Raw genomic sequence first — 15,253 nt, 5'->3', positions numbered from 1 at the left:
TGCCCTCTTTCCCATTCTCATGGCCCCACTGCCACCTGCAGTCAGAGGCCATCCCTGAGTCTCTGAAGAACATGCTCCTGGTGATGGACACAGCAGAGATTTTCCACAGTGCGGATGCCCGAGGAGGCAGCCCCTCAGCCCTCTGGGAGATCACCTGGGAGCGCATTGACTGTTTCCTGCCCCACCTACGAGATGAGCTCTTCAAGCAGACTGTCATCCAGGGTAGGGGGCTCCAACCAACTTCATCAAAGAGAGTCTGGAGCTAATAATTAGTTCTCTGTGCCTGGGGTGGGGGTTAAGTCTAGTGGGTAGCCAGGACTCTACTTGAAATAAAGCACCGAGAGCCGCCATCTGGATTCTCTACCCTCCCCAGACCCTGTGCCCATGGAGCCTCATGCCCCAAAACCTCTGGCCTCAGCCCACCTGACTCCTGCTGCTGGTGACACCAGGACACCTGGCCATCCACCTCCCCCAGAGATGCCCTCTGAGCTGGGGACCTGTGGTGAGTCCCTCTGAGCGAGTTTGCTGGATGTCAAACAGGAAGTCAAGGAGGTCCGGGGTACTTTGAGATTGCTGCTGGGCATGGGCTGTGAGGCAGGGGAAGGAAAGAACCAGAAGATCCTGTTCACCTGCTCTCTTCTTACGGGAAATGGCAGGGCCAGGTCAGCTATGATGAGCTAGCTGCCTGGGATTTTCAGGCTTCAGAGAAGGAGGCTGGATCAGGGACTTGGAATGAATATGCAGAGGTTGCCCTTCAGGAATTCTAATAAAGACCAGACCAAAATTAACCTACTGGAGGTACAGCAAAGAAGATAAAGGGTAGATATAAGGTAGCTGGACACTGGAATAAGTTTTGAGCAGAGACTCTCAACTGTGTAGACTGGGAGGGGTCATCTTGCTTACAGGAGTGGGAGAAGCAGAAGTTTGGTAAACTAGCTGCAGAATGTGAGCGAGTCTGACTGCAGCCACCTTGCTTTCCCTCTAGACTTTGAGAAGCCCGAGGGCCCCCGACCTGCCAACAGCAGCTCCTCTGGATCACCAGTGGCATCCAGCCCCAGCAGACTGAGCCCTACCCCGGATGGGCCTCCACCCCTGGCTCAGCCCCCACTGATCCTGCAGCCCTTGGCCTCCCCACTGCAGGTGGGCGTGCCCCCCATGACTCTGCCTATCATACTCAACCCCGCTCTCATCGAGGCCACCTCACCTGTGCCCCTCCTGGCCACACCCCGCCCCACAGACCCCCTGCCCACCTCTGAGGTCAACTAAGGCAGGGCCCTCAGCGATCAGGACCAGTACTTCCTACCAGGCTGTCCCTGGCCCACCTCTCAGCTGTCCCAGGGGCCACAAATTCTTCAGTCCCAGCCCAAGCTGCTATTACTGCTACTTGGATGGGGACCTGAAAAAGAACTTTTATAGCCCCTCCTGGGACCCACAGTCAGTCTGTGGGACCTTCCTCCTCTGCTCTCCATTCCTGGGAGTCCAACCTGAGAGCACACTCAGGTATCACCTGCAGCCTGGCAGCTCGGGGAGGCATCACTGTACCAACCCTGCAGTGCCCGCCCTTGTGCTCCTCCTGCCCGTGGTCAGGCATCGAGAGCCAAGCCAATCACTCTGCACTTTGTTTCCCTCTCCGAACCCCACTCCCATCAGCCCTGGGCCACCTCCTCTAGTTCTTCCTCTTTTATTAATTAGTTGGTCAGTTTGGAGAGTTGATTGGCGCCATGGAGGGTGGACAGGTGGGGCTGGACAGAGGGACTGCCCACAGGAGCATGTACATATGGAAAAACAGGACAACAATGGATTTTTTATGATGTAATAAATGTCTTAGTACCAACATCATTGCCTTTCCCTCTGGTTTCCTTCTTGAGTTTGTGGGTACCATGTTTCGGGATACCCAGGCCATCACATGAACAGAAATGAGACTGAGCCTACCAACAGTCTGGCCCACGTGGCCCCTGGTCACCAGCCAGCCAGACGCCAGGACGCAGTCAGGATTCCTTCACTGCTGCTGCCCCACCACCACCATCACAGCAGTGCCCCCTTAGCACCAGGGATGCGCTAGGGGGTTGGCAGTTGTCCTCTTCCCTAACTGCTCCATCGGAGATAAGCGTGACAGCCTAGGCTGGGGTCAAAGGGAAGGTGAACCAGAGCTGAGCTGTAGTTATTCAGAAGTCTTCCCTCAGATGTGCCTCATGGTCCCAGGAGCAGAGAGGAGCCCATGGGGCTTAGGGGGTGGGAGGCTATCTTGCCCATAGCTGTGATCATGTGTTTCTGGACACAGGGCATTCATTTTGGCCCAGAACTGAGGAGGGAAAATTTCTTCCCATCCCACAGCCTCCATCTACCCCAGTCACTGCAGCATGATTGGAGAATCCCTCCCCTTCTTTCCCTTTGCGTCAGGGTAAAATAAGTGGGAGTGTGTATGGGGCAGGCAGTGTGGCCCCTACAGGGGTGAGGTACTGTGGGTGTGATGCAGAATACTATTAAGCTTTCCCAAGTGAAGCATCTCCATCATCTTGGCATCCTCCTTCACCATGGTCTCTTCCCCCGGGGGAAGGGAGGGCAGAGAGTGGTACCTGCTGTACTACCAGCTGGCCTCCCTCACGAAGAGTTAGGGGCACTCACCTCTTCATTGGTCCCAGATGACTATGTAATCGTTCAGCACCTTGGGCTTTCCTTTGCTCAGCACAACCACGTGGATGTTGCTGGGTCTGGATGTCTGTAAGTGCCTCCCTCGGGTGCTTTGGAAATGGAAACAGCCTGATGTGGAACAATACTGACATGAGTCCTGCAGCTCTTACACTAGTTTCTCCCTCTTCCCTTCCTTCTGCAAGTAGTCCAGACCATGCCTGCTTTCCACACTAACTAGAAGCCTTGCCCCTGGGAAAATTAGGAGTAAGACTGCACTCCTCCTTTGCACATTTCTGTATGAGTGCAGAAAAGCCCGGAACTACAGTCAGGTTAACACTAGGGCCGTTGGCTTCAGCTATAACATCTCTGTTCTCCCTTCTGAGCCCCACAGCTCTGCCTTCAGAAGCTTGTTTCCCTATGGGGGAAACAACATTGACTACTGTATAGAAACCTGAAGGCCATCCTATGAACAAAGGAATATGAAAAGTCTGTATCCCTCAGTCTACAAATATTGGGAAAGAAGCTGGAGTAATTGCAAACTGAACCCTTCCTCGCTGGCAAGCAAAGAAAAACATTTGTCGGAAGCCTCATTCTGTTATAGAAAGATCAACTGACATACGTGACTTGTGTTGTTGACAGTGTTGTCTCTGTCAGGCAAGGGAAACTACAAGAAGAACTAATATTCAGGCCTTAATTCTGACCAACAAAGAATGGCTGATGATGTGGAAGTGACAAAACTTGTGGGAAAGTAATAGAATAATCTGAAGGGAAATGCTGGTCTTAATGATGTCTCCTATAAGAACTCTAGGATAGCAGGTTTCAAAAAGTCCAGAGGAAAGCTAGAGACTTTTAAGACCCTAACATGGAGAAGTGACATTGTTGGAACACCAATATATGTCAATATTAAGTGCACTGCTTACCCAACCTTGTAGAGGTATTTACTCCTCTTACAGATGAGGCAACAGGTTCAGAGAGGCCAAATTCCTGGGAAGTTAGGAAGCTGGGATTCAAACCCAGGTCTGTCTCACTCTAAACCCCATGGTCTTTCCTATGACACTTCCTCAGCTCAAAAGTAGTGGTGGGGCACAGTGGTTAAGAATCCGCCTGCCAATGCAGGGGACACAGGTCCGAGCCCTGGTCCTGGAAGATCCCACATGCTGCAGAGCAACTAAGCTCGCGAGCCACAACTACTGAGCCTGTGAGCCACAACTACAGAGCCTGCATGCTACAACTATTGAGCCCATGAGCCACAACTACTGAAGCCCATGCATGCATCTAGAGCCCGTGCTCCTTAAGAAGAGAAGCCACCGCAATGATAAGCCAGTGCACCGCCACGAAGAGTAGAGAAAGCCCGCGCGCAGCAGCGAAGACCCAACGCTGCCAAAAAAACCCAAAAAGAATGCCCCAGGGCTCAGTGCTTGTCAACTTCTTTTCTCCACATTCAATCGTGGGGTGATGTCCACTGTCGAAACTTTAAATACCATCCATCACTCTGACTTTATGTACAACTACCCCTCATCTCTTCTAGGTTCTTATACCAATGCCCACACCCCACCACCCACATCCCACACCCAATCCCTCAGCAAGTCTTGTTGCTTCTGTCTTTCAAATCTATCTGGAATGTGACTACTTCTCCCACCCTCACCCACTACCACTCAAGTCTAAGCCACCATCTATTGGACTACTGGTCTCCCTCCTTCATTCTAGTCCCATACTCTCTACCCTTTACTCTCCACACAGCAGCCAAATGGATACTTTTAATACATGTCATATCATTTTCACTCCACTGCCCAAAACCCTCAAATGGATCTCCATCTCATTCAGCATAAAATCCAAAGTTCTTACTTTTTCTCACCTACCTAACTAACCTTGCTGGTCCTCAAATATACCAAACGCATTTGTATCAGACCTTTACACTACTGGTGCCTCCACCTGGAATGCTCTTCCCTCAGATATCCACATAACTCACCCCCTCACTTTTTCAAGTCACTGTTCAAATGTTACCTCATCAGAGAAGACTTCCCTGACTGCTACACAGAAAACATTTGTCACTCTCTATACTCTTACTACTTTATTTTTCTCTGTAGCACTTATCACCAACTGACATATTATACAACCATTTGATTTTTGTCTTCAAATAGGGACACTGATTTCTAGAATAGGCCCTCCCTATTTATTGGTGAGTGAATGGAGCGAATTTATGGTGCCTCTCTTCTGGGCCAGCAGTAGTGCTAGGCCTGGGTACAGAAACAGAGATAATCATTAGGTTGGAAATTAGTGAAACAAACAATGAAGAGGTTTCTTAAGTAGAGACAGATGAGGCAATAGCAACTAACAATAAACTTTGAGTCAGTTAAAATCTCCAGGACAACACTGGGAATTGTTGGAGCTGACTGATGAGTACATGGGGATTCATTATACTATTTTCTCCACTATATATGTCTGAAACTTTCTATGATAAAGGTTTTTCTTTTTTTAAATCTTCAGATAAACTAAGGCTTCCCTGGTGGTGCAGTGGTTAAGAATCCACCTGCCAGTGCAGGGGACATGGGTTCAAGCCCTGGTCCGGGAAGATCCCACATGCCGCAGAGCAACTAAGCACATGCGCCACAACTACTGAAGCCTGTGCACCTAGAGCCCGTGCTCCACAAGAGAAGCCACTGCAATGAGAAGCCTGTGCACTGCAACGAAGAGTAGCCCCCGCTTGCTGCAACTAGAGAAAGCCTGCGTGCAGCAACGAAGACCCAATGCAGCCAAAAATAAACAAATAAATAAATAAATAGAAAGAAATTACAGCTCAGAATCTCATAATTAGAATAGCTCAACCCCTTGGGCTTCCCTGGTGGCGCAGTGGTTAAGAATCGTCCTGCCAATGCAGGGGACATGGGTTCGAGCCCTGGTCCGGGAAGATCCCACATGCTCTGGAGCAACTAAGCTTGCGTGCCACAACTACTGTGCCTGCGCTCTTGAACCTGTGAGCCACAACTACTGAACCTTGCGTGCCTAGAGTCTGTGCTCCGCAACAAGAGAAGCCACCGCAATGAGAAGCCCTCGCACCGCAACGAAGAGTAGCCCCCGCTCGCTGCAACTAGAGAAAGCCCGCGTGCAGCAACGGAAGACCCAACGCAGCCAATAAATAAATAAATAAATTAAATAAAATAAAAAAGAATAGCTCAAGCCCTAGGGTTGCTTTTAGAGACATTTTGGAGACTAGAAGTGTTCATGCCAATTTCAGCTGTTGGTTTATGAGCACTTTGAAAGGACAGTTGTAATCAATGGTAACTAGCACAGGTTCACTAAGTTGTAGTACACCAATCTAACCTCATTCCATTTTAATTTAACGGTTTTGGGTCTGATTTACCAGGGGAAGGTAGTAGACAATATCCCTGGATTCTGACAAATTATTTGGAGGCCCACAGTGCAGTGGAAAGGCCTGCTTTGTTTTATACAAATTTAGGGGAAAGAGCTTTGTCCTAGAGTTAAGAGACTGGGTTTGATTCTCACTCTGTCCCTTTCTAGCTGTGTATTTGGTTGTGTTAATTCACCTCTCTGAGCCTTAATTTCTTTATCAGTAAAGGTAATATTTACCTCCTAGTGCTGCTGGGAGGAAGAATAAGAATTTATACTAAAGTATCTTAACACAGTATCTGGCACATTCCATTTGCAGGCAACATGAAGAGGGGGAAGTGACAGGAAATAGCCCAAATCAAGGGCCATAATAGTCTCCCTTTATGCAGAGCTACTGCAGGCCTGTAATTCCATTATTAAGGTCAGGGGCAAGTTGCAGGAAAGATCTGAAACAACAGCCTGTGTTCTACCTCGGTGAGCCGAAGGGAGGACGCCTGCAAGAATGGAGATTACTCATGGCACCTCCTAAAAATAAATTCTACCAACCAGAAATGTCCAGCCTCGGAGTTCAGCACCTTGTGAAATTCTGTACTGACCTTGCTGCCACTAGAAGGGTCGAAGCGGACATTGGAAACTGTATAAAAGGCAATTTCCTACATCGGAGGAAGTATTAACTATTAATTTTGGATGCCTTTTCCATTCTAATATTCCAAATCTCCGTGATCGATGAACAAGGCCTGAGTCCCCCAAATAAACAACTCATTTCTCTTACGCGGCGCAGACCTGAGTTCAGGTCTGAAAGTCTGGCCAGCTGTTAACCTGCCATTTATAGAACAAGTTTTAGGTACAGATTGTCGCTTCCAGGGAAGACTGATTAAGAGAAGATTACGGAGTCTCCTCGCGGCTCCAGAGAGGCCACCAGATGGCACTCTGGAACCGACTGCAAGATCAACTTCCTCCCTCTTCCCCTAAGTCTTCCCGGCAGCGGGGCCCCGCTCCGGGCGGGGGGCCAGAGGGCTGAGGCAAACCAGCTTCCCCTTGGGGTTCCCCGGCTTCAGAAGTGGCAAAGTATTAGGCGCACCATAAAGCCGAGCAGCAGCGGGGGCTGCCAGCCGGCTGGGACATGCCTGGGTGGGTGAGGAGACTGGAGCCGGGTCCTTCGACTGGGGAATGGCACTCGGTCAGCGGATCCCGCAGCGGACTGGTCCCCAGGCCAGAGCCAGCGCCTGAGAGTCATTCTCACTCCTGCTTCCCGCGCTGCGCAAATATTTCTCCTCTGAGGGGCTGCCTGAGCCACTCCTGATTGGCTGCGCGAGTCCGGGACTTAAACTTTCAGCCAATAAAAAAGGGCATGGCGAGTGACGCACGGAAACGTCACGGGAATTCCCCCCTCCCGGGGGCCGAAAAGGGGCTTTCCCGACTGGAGTCAGGGTGGTTGGAGAGGTGCCGCGACCCGTCCGAGGTGGGTCGGGCAAGGAGAGAATCCGGAACCGGAGCCGCCGCCGCGGTGAGTGGCTGGGTTCAGACCCCTGGGTGGCGGGACGCCGGGAAGGGCAGGAGGAGGGCCCTTAGCTGACCGAGCCCCAGAGCTTAAGAGCGGCATCTGCACACTCCAGAGAGCACGCACACGAACAAGACACGCGGATACACATCAATATCCCTGTACAAAGACGCGGGCCATACGTACATCTACACATATACCGGCGGGTGCAAAGGGTCGTCCATGCACTCAGACTCACACACACATGCACACGCAAAACACACTCACCCGTGCACAGGTGCCTGCACCCCATACCCTTCACGCAGAAACTCAAAGATATGTTCACCTGTGCCCTTACATACATGCTCAGACATGTGTCCACACTGATTAAAGGACGCTCACCTGTACACGCATGTTCACACCATGCACACACAAGCACATGGGCCGAAACACACTTGTACACCTGTGATGCAGACACATCCATGCATTACACACGGCTATGGGACTGGGGGGGGCGTGGGCCCCCAAAGCAGGTGCGGTGTGGGAATCAACAGCTGTACAGATGTTTCGGGGAGAGGGAATAGAGGAACCCATCCCAAGGAGGAGACACCTTTCCTCCCGCCGCCCCGTGGCCCCAGAGACCGGTTCTCGGGGCAGAACCCCGGGGCCCCCGCCTGGGAAGAGCCCCCGCCTACAGCCCTTCGGGGAGGAGGCCTCCTTACAGTAGGAATATCCCCCCAAAACCCCCCGGGGTGAATCAGCCGTGGCCTCTCTCGGAGTAGAAAATCCCGAGGTTGCTCCAGGACGGGGGAGGGGAAGGGGACGGGAGGCGGGCCTGGCCCCGGACTAGTAGCCTCCCCCGGCCTTGAAAGACCCTCCAGGCCCTGGCGCCTGCTCTGGAGGGAGGAGGTGGCCCCCAACCCCGCGAGGCCTTCTCTGGGTCTCGCCGCTCCTCTGCTTGTAGAGGTGCTGCGGGCGCCCGCAGGCCAGCGAGAAGATCTCGCGCCCCTCCCGCCTCGGGGGAGTGGCCAGTGGCGTCATTTCCAGGCACGCCCCCTCCGGCCCCGCCTCCCCGTGGTATTTTCGGGACTTTCCTAAGCTGTTCTAACTTTCCTGCCCCTTCCCCGGCCCGGCCCAGCCCAGCTCCAGATTTCGCCCTCCACCGGATCTTGCCCGCCACACCCGGACGGGTAGCTGGAGGAGATCGGACCCTCCCCCAAATTTGGGCCCCCCTCTTCCCCCAACTCCCGTCCTGATCTGTCTCTCCCTACCCCCGCCACTCCTCCCCACCTAAGGCGGGCGCCTGAAACTCTGGGGAACAGGACCCGCCGAAGCCACCGGACAGAGCCGGGCCTAGCCCAGAGACATGGACAGTTGCTACGACCCAGTGAGTCACGCCGCCTGGCCCCAAAGCCGGCCGTCTGCCCCCCCGTGCCTGTCTGCTTGTCTGCCCATCTTTCGGAGTGCCATCTACTCCCCGACACCTGTAATGTCCTCAGATTATCTCACCCTGCCTGTCAGTCAGTCTGTCTACAAACTGCTTACAGTAGGAGCTTTCATATGGGCCTGGGGAGGAGAGGGAGTCATTACTGAGGGCTTACAGAGCTGAGAGGTGGAGGGCTCTGGGGGTCAGAATCAGCTGCCACCCCAGTCTGTCTCCAAACCAGGGTCTGGATGGCATCATTGAATATGATGATTTCAAATTCAACCCGTCCATGGTGGGACCCAAGGAACCAGCCCCAGAGACAGGTTAGTAAGTCCCCTGACCTCCCCTTGTCTTGGAGGGAGGGGAAGGGAGGAGTATGTGCCCTCTGCCTTGGGAGTGGGCTCAGAGATCCTGGCTCAGCAAGGCCCCTCTGTCCCCAGCTGATGGCCCCTACCTGGTGATCGTGGAACAGCCTAAGCAGGTGAGCGAGTGGAAGGGATAGTGTGGGATGGCTTCAGCTTTGGGGGTGAGTGGGGTAGTTGCAGCTGGGTGGCCACAGGGAGGGTAACTGACACAGACCCACTTAGGGTTGGGATGGTTAGCTGCTGATGATCACAGTGGTGTGGTTGTGATTCAGGATACACACATCCAGTCATTATGGTCACTGCTGGCTGGGGGGGATGGGGGGCTGGTGTCTGTCCTGGTCACAATGTCACTGTGCCCTGGCACCTTCAGCGAGGCTTCCGATTTCGATATGGCTGTGAAGGCCCTTCCCACGGAGGGCTGCCAGGTGCCTCCAGCGAGAAGGGTCGGAAGACGTATCCCACTGTCAAGGTGAGCCAGGATAGTGCTGGAGGGTGGGCTAGTGGACAGTGTATTCATGGGCATTACTGACAGCCCTCACCCCTCACAGATCTGTAACTACGAGGGACCAGCCAAGATAGAGGTGGACCTGGTAACACACAGTGACCCGCCTCGTGCTCACGCCCACAGTTTGGTGGGCAAGCAATGCTCGGAGCTGGGGGTCTGCGCAGTGTCTGTGGGGCCCAAGGATATGACTGCCCAGTAGGTGCCCCCTACCCCTGGTCTCCACTGGCGTGCCCCCTCATTGCTTGCCAGTTCTAGGCCCCAGCCCACCTCTGTGAGCTTAGCATCTGACCAAGGGGAGAGACCCTGGTTGGCCCTAGAACCCAAGGCCCCAAGTGAAAACTAGAAAAGCTTCCTAGAGGAAGTAGAGCTGAGCTGAGCCCTGGCAGTGGGGAGGGTGCCTCAGGAGGAAAGAACTGCCTGCAAGGCCTCTGACTCCTCCCCTCCCCTACCCAGATTTAACAACCTGGGTGTCCTGCATGTGACCAAGAAGAACATGATGGAGATTATGATACAAAAACTTCAGAGACAGCGGCTTCGCTCCAGGCCCCAGGGCCTTACGGGTATGGAGGACATGGAGGGAGTCATGGGAGGTGGTCATGGAAGGAGTAGAGAAGGAGGAGGACTCCAGGGGTCACACGTGTGCCCGCTGCCCAGAGGCCGAGCGTCGGGAGCTGGAGCAGGAGGCCAAGGAACTAAAGAAGGTGATGGATCTGAGCATTGTGCGGCTGCGCTTTTCTGCCTTCCTTCGAGCCAGTGATGGCTCCTTCTCTCTGCCCCTGAAGCCAGTTATCTCTCAACCCATCCATGACAGCAGTGAGTATCCTGATCACCTGGGGCCTGGGTGCCAGAGGGAGCATGGAGGGCAACCTTGAACTGTGGAGTCAGATAGGCCTGGGTTTGAACTTGGCCCCACCATGTATGAGCTGAGTGATCTTGAGCAAGTCACTTCCCCTCTCTGAGTATGGCTTCCATCTTGAGTAGATGAAGATACTAGCAGTTCTTGTACCTCTTGGGGTTGTTCAGATAATACAAAGCCTCTGGCTCCATAATTGGGACCATGGCTATTATATCCTCTCAAGTAATTGATATCCCATCTCCATAGAGTCTCCTGGAGCCTCAAACCTGAAGATTTCTCGAATGGACAAGACAGCTGGCTCTGTGCGGGGTGGAGATGAGGTTTATCTGCTTTGTGACAAGGTGCAGAAAGGTGAGGCTGGAGCCTAGGCTGGGAGCTAGGGATGTTGGGTATCAAGCTTGGGGACCGGGACAGCTCCAGGACAAATGGCCCTGGAGATTCTACTAGGAGCTGTGGCCAAACTTCAATTTCCCCTGTAGATGACATTGAGGTTCGGTTCTACGAGGATGATGAGAATGGATGGCAGGCCTTCGGGGACTTCTCTCCCACAGATGTTCACAAACAGGTACCCTAGGGCCAGGGCTGGGCCTGGGCCGAAACTAGGCCAAGGCCTTAATACACCTTATGTTCTCTTTCCCCCTAGTATGCCATTGTGTTCCGGACACCTCCCTATCACAAGATGAAGATTGAGCGTCCTGTAACTGTGTTCCTGCAACTGAAACGCAAGCGTGGGGGGGATGTCTCTGACTCCAAACAGTTCACCTATTATCCTCTGGTGGAAGGTGGAGCTGGGCTGAAGATCCCACGGGGGCTGGAGGGTGGGGGCTTGGCTGGAGGGTCCCAAGAACTAGATCAGGGGACCCATGAGTCAAATCAGGAGTAGGGAAGGTCCCAGTAAGAGGTGACCCTAGGAGCCAGCCTGAGGGCTTTCAGGGGAAAGGCCATTACCAAACATGGGACAGGGCTCTTGAGGCAAGGCGTGAGTTGGGGTTTTAATATCTCATTTGCCTCTCCCCCCAGACAAGGAGGAGGTGCAGCGGAAGCGGAGGAAAGCCTTGCCCACCTTCTCCCAGCCCTTTGGGGGTGGCTCCCACATGGGTGGAGGCTCTGGGGGCTCGGCTGGGGGTTATGGAGGAGCTGGAGGAGGAGGTGAGTGCTGGTGGCAGGAAGGGGAATGGATGAGGGAGGGGTAAAGGGGAGAAAAGTTGTGGGGGAAGAAATCTGGAAGAGTCCTCCTGGTGCCCCCTCCCCACAGTCCTGCCTGTGTCCACAGGTGGCAGCCTCGGCTTTTTCTCCTCCTCCTTGGCCTACAGCCCCTACCAGTCCGGTGCGGCCCCAATGGGCTGCTACCCGGGAGGCGGGGGCGGGGCGCAGATGGCCTCCGAGGCGCCTAGCGTGGATGCTGGGGAGGAAGCAGCAGAGCTGAGCGCCCCCTCCGGGACCCTCCAACGCGAACAGGCCCCGGAGCTGCTGCATCGAGGTACGGCCTCGGGAATCCGGGCGGTCGGGACGCTGCGGGTGGGGACCTAGCCCATGCCCACACCCCCTGTCGCCCCCAGCCCGGGAATACAACGCGCGCCTGTTCGGCCTGGCGCAGCGCAGCGCCCGAGCCTTGCTCGACTACGGCGTCACGGCAGACGCGCGCGCGCTGCTGGCAGGACAGCGCCACCTGCTGACCGCGCAGGACGAGAACGGAGACACGTAGGTGGGAGGGCGGGCGGCCGGGCGGGCGGGGTCCTGGGCTTGGCGCGGTGGAAGGTCGTGGGGGGGCGGGGCGGGAAAGGGACTTTAAAAAGAGCCAGGGCTCTGGAGTTGGACAGACCCGGTTTCAAGCCTGGCCTCGTTATGCTCTAGTTCTGTCCAAGATACTTAATCTCTGCACACTTCAGTTTTAAAGGGGCACAATAATAGTACATACTTAGCGCAAAAGGTGCTCGGAAGTATTAAGTTCAGGTGCAGCGATGTCCTTGGAGACGTCTGGGCTGGGCGGGGCCGAGGGAGAGAGATTGTGGAGGTGGTGGGGTTTTGAGAGTGAAGGATGCTGCGTTGCTGGGCTCACTAGGCCAGAGTCTTACTCCCCAACCCCCAGGCCGCTGCATTTGGCCATCATCCACGGGCAGACCAGCGTCATTGAGCAAATAGCCCACGTCATCTACCACGCCCCGCACCTCGGCGTTGTTAATCTCACCAACCACCTGCACCAGGTGAGGGGCATCTATTGGTGAGGGGGTAGGGGTTGGAAGTCAGGTGGGTCTAGGCCAGGAGCAGGCCTGGCTCACTCTGCCTGCCTCCCCAGACGCCCCTGCATCTGGCAGTGATCACCGGGCAGACCAGCGTGGTGAGCTTCCTGCTGCAGGTGGGCGCAGATCCAGCACTGCTGGATCGGCATGGAGACTCAGCCGTGCACCTGGCACTCCGGGCACGTGCCAGTGCCCCTGACGTGCTGCGCACCCTTCTGCGGAGTGGAGTTCCCAGCATGCCCCAACTGTTGCACTTGCCAGACTTTGAAGGTGAGTTCATCACCTGGACCAGCGGGCAAGGGTGGGGACCAGAGAGGGTACCTGGTGAGTGCCTGTAGTGGACATGAGGCATCGAGGTCAAATGGTCAGGGGGTCACACTGGGGGCACAGCTGCAGGCTGAGCATGCTGTGTCACTAGGACTGTACCCTGTACACCTGGCGGTCCGTGCCCGAAGCCCCGAGTGCTTGGATCTGCTGGTGGACAACGGAGCTGAAGTGGAGGCTGCAGAGCGGCAGGGGGGCCGAACAGCCCTGCATCTAGCCACAGAAATGGAGGAGCTGGGGTTGGTCACCCATCTGGTCACCAAGGTGGGACTGAGGATTGTGGAAGGCATGGAGCCAAGGGTGTGGAGGGACTAGGGATGGGGAGGGTGTGGCGGAGGGACAGCCAATCAGTTGGTGCTGTGATCAACCACTCCTTTGCACCCCACAGCTCCGGGCCAATGTGAATGCCCGTACCTTTGCGGGAAACACGCCCCTACACCTGGCAGCTGGACTGGGATCCCCGACCCTCACCCGCCTCCTTCTGAAGGCCGGTCAGTCTCACTCTCAGGGGCATATGAACAGGGCTGGGGGGAAGGAAAGCGGGGCCTCCCAGTCCCCCCACTTTGCATCCTTAATGTGGGCTCCTGTTGTACTTCTCCATGACTATCCCCTCACCCAGGTGCCGACATCCATGCAGAGAACGAGGAGCCCTTGTGCCCACTGCCTTCGCCCCCCACCTCTGGTAGTGACTCAGATTCTGAGGGCCCTGAGAGGGACACCCGAGGCAGCTTTCGGGGCCACACACCTCTTGACCTCACTCGCAGCAGCAAGGTGAGGCCAGCCTGGGACTAGAAGTACCAGGGGATGGGGCAGCTGGGCTTATAGATGGGTCCTGAGTATCTGGTACCTGGGCTTAAGGACTGTGATGGGAGGTAGTCAAGGCTGAGGCTGTCTCCCCAGGTGAAGACCTTGCTGCTAAATGCTGCTCAGGACACCATGGCGCCCCCCCTGACCCCACCTAGCCCTGCAGGTGAGATCTCCCCACCCATTGCCAGATGCCAGACCCCAGACCCCTGCTCACAGAGGTCTCTTCTCCTTCAGGGCCACTCAAGGAGGTCTCCCTTCCTCCATCCCTGTCCTCCGTCCATTGCCCCCCAGTGGCCCTTCCTGCCTTATCTGTCAGGTTACCATGTGAGAAAGGTGGCATTCAGCTGTGTTTTTGCCCATCTCTGGGGGGTAACTAACATGGTATGTGTGTGTCCCCCTCAGAGCCAGAGATGCCACTCGAGGATACAGTCCTACAGAACCTGGAGCATCTGCTAGACGGGCCAGGAGCCCAGGGCAGCTGGGCAGAGCTGGCAGAACGGCTGGGTCTGCGCAGTCTGGTGGACACATATCGAAAGACGGCCTCACCCAGCGGCAGTCTCCTACGCAGTTACAAGGTCAGTCGGTCCCCGTCCCGTGCTCCATGCCCCAGCCTCAGGTCTCTGGTGCTTCTCTGCGGACACCACACCCTAACCATGACTCAAGCCTCCTGCCTTGTCCTTCTCCTCAGCTGGCTGGTGGGGACTTGGCGGGCCTGCTGGATGCCCTGTCTGACATGGGCCTGGACGAGGGAGTGAGGCTGCTGAGAGGTCCTGAGACCCGAGAAAAGCTGCCTAGCACAGGTAAAGGGGCCCTACCTCAAAGGTGGATCTGGGCTTGGAGGGTGGGAGGCTTGAGGCCTTGACTCTTCCCTATGTCCTTCCCCGTGTCCACTCCCCCAGCAGAGGTGAAGGAGGACAGTGCATACGGGAGCCAGTCGGTGGAACAGGAAGCAGAGAAGCTGGGTCCCCCTCCTGAGCCACCAGGAGGGCTCTGCCACGGACATCCCCAGCCTCAGGTGCACTGAACTGCTGCCCACCCACCAGCCCCCTTCCTGGGCCCCTCTGTACAGTGTCCCCACCTATTCCAGTTCTTATTTAACACCCCGTGCCCACCCTTCAGTTGGGGCAAATAAAAGATTCTCATGAGAAAGGGAGGGGGTGTGGCCTCCTCCCCAACTTAGAGCAGCCCCTGATGTGTGTGACTATTGTTCCTGGGAACCAAATGCCTATCCTGGCCTCAGGCCAGGCACTGGATAGAGGAGGAGGCCCAGC

General features: G+C 55.2%; 2 protein-coding genes across 9 annotated transcripts in view; both read left to right on the top strand.

The window, feature by feature from the left end:
• The window catches only part of GBF1 (golgi brefeldin A resistant guanine nucleotide exchange factor 1), a 122,191-nt gene extending 120,191 nt beyond the window's left edge, over nucleotides 1–2,000 (top strand). For all 7 annotated transcript variants that reach the window (XM_079899562.1, XM_079899560.1, XM_079899561.1 and 4 more), the window contains 3 exons: nucleotides 42–222; nucleotides 374–502; nucleotides 986–2,000. In XM_079899562.1, coding sequence (XP_079755688.1) covers nucleotides 42–222; nucleotides 374–502; nucleotides 986–1,266 — 591 coding nt within the window. In that variant the 3' untranslated portion in view covers nucleotides 1,267–2,000. The remainder of the gene's footprint in view (nucleotides 1–41; nucleotides 223–373; nucleotides 503–985) is intronic.
• Nucleotides 2,001–7,381: 5,381 nt separating this feature from the next.
• NFKB2 (nuclear factor kappa B subunit 2) lies at nucleotides 7,382–15,135 on the top strand. 2 transcript variants are annotated; one of them, XM_079899557.1, is made up of 23 exons: nucleotides 7,382–7,486; nucleotides 8,755–8,846; nucleotides 9,127–9,208; nucleotides 9,326–9,366; nucleotides 9,621–9,719; nucleotides 9,799–9,950; nucleotides 10,209–10,315; nucleotides 10,410–10,568; nucleotides 10,858–10,962; nucleotides 11,091–11,176; nucleotides 11,255–11,393; nucleotides 11,632–11,760; nucleotides 11,885–12,091; nucleotides 12,171–12,312; nucleotides 12,701–12,815; nucleotides 12,908–13,121; nucleotides 13,270–13,439; nucleotides 13,564–13,666; nucleotides 13,795–13,946; nucleotides 14,076–14,145; nucleotides 14,385–14,557; nucleotides 14,671–14,782; nucleotides 14,882–15,135. In XM_079899557.1, the coding sequence occupies exons 2-23, from the start codon at nucleotides 8,826–8,828 to the stop codon at nucleotides 15,004–15,006; spliced, it is 2,703 nt and encodes a 900-aa protein (XP_079755683.1). In that variant the 5' UTR covers nucleotides 7,382–7,486; nucleotides 8,755–8,825; the 3' UTR covers nucleotides 15,007–15,135. The 2 variants fall into 2 exon arrangements, with proteins under 2 accessions (XP_079755683.1, XP_079755684.1); XM_079899558.1 differs by lacking the exon at nucleotides 7,382–7,486 and having other exon boundaries at nucleotides 8,542–8,846; nucleotides 14,885–15,135.
• The last annotated feature ends 118 nt before the right edge of the window (nucleotides 15,136–15,253 follow it).

The sequence above is a fragment of the Stenella coeruleoalba genome, assembly GCF_951394435.1.
Source record: "Stenella coeruleoalba genome assembly, chromosome: 16".
NCBI lineage: Eukaryota > Metazoa > Chordata > Mammalia > Artiodactyla > Delphinidae > Stenella > Stenella coeruleoalba.
This window is presented reverse-complemented; position numbering and strand designations above follow the sequence as displayed.

Excerpts from the sequence above, each read along its gene's own strand:
- NFKB2 (XM_079899557.1), top strand. The coding sequence starts at position 8,826 with ATGGACAGTTGCTACGACCCA. Across the intron at positions 12,313-12,700 it reads CAGGACGAGAACGGAGACAC|GCCGCTGCATTTGGCCATCA; the intron begins GTAGGTGGGAGG and ends CCCAACCCCCAG. Across the intron at positions 14,783-14,881 it reads AGAAAAGCTGCCTAGCACAG|CAGAGGTGAAGGAGGACAGT; the intron begins GTAAAGGGGCCC and ends CCACTCCCCCAG.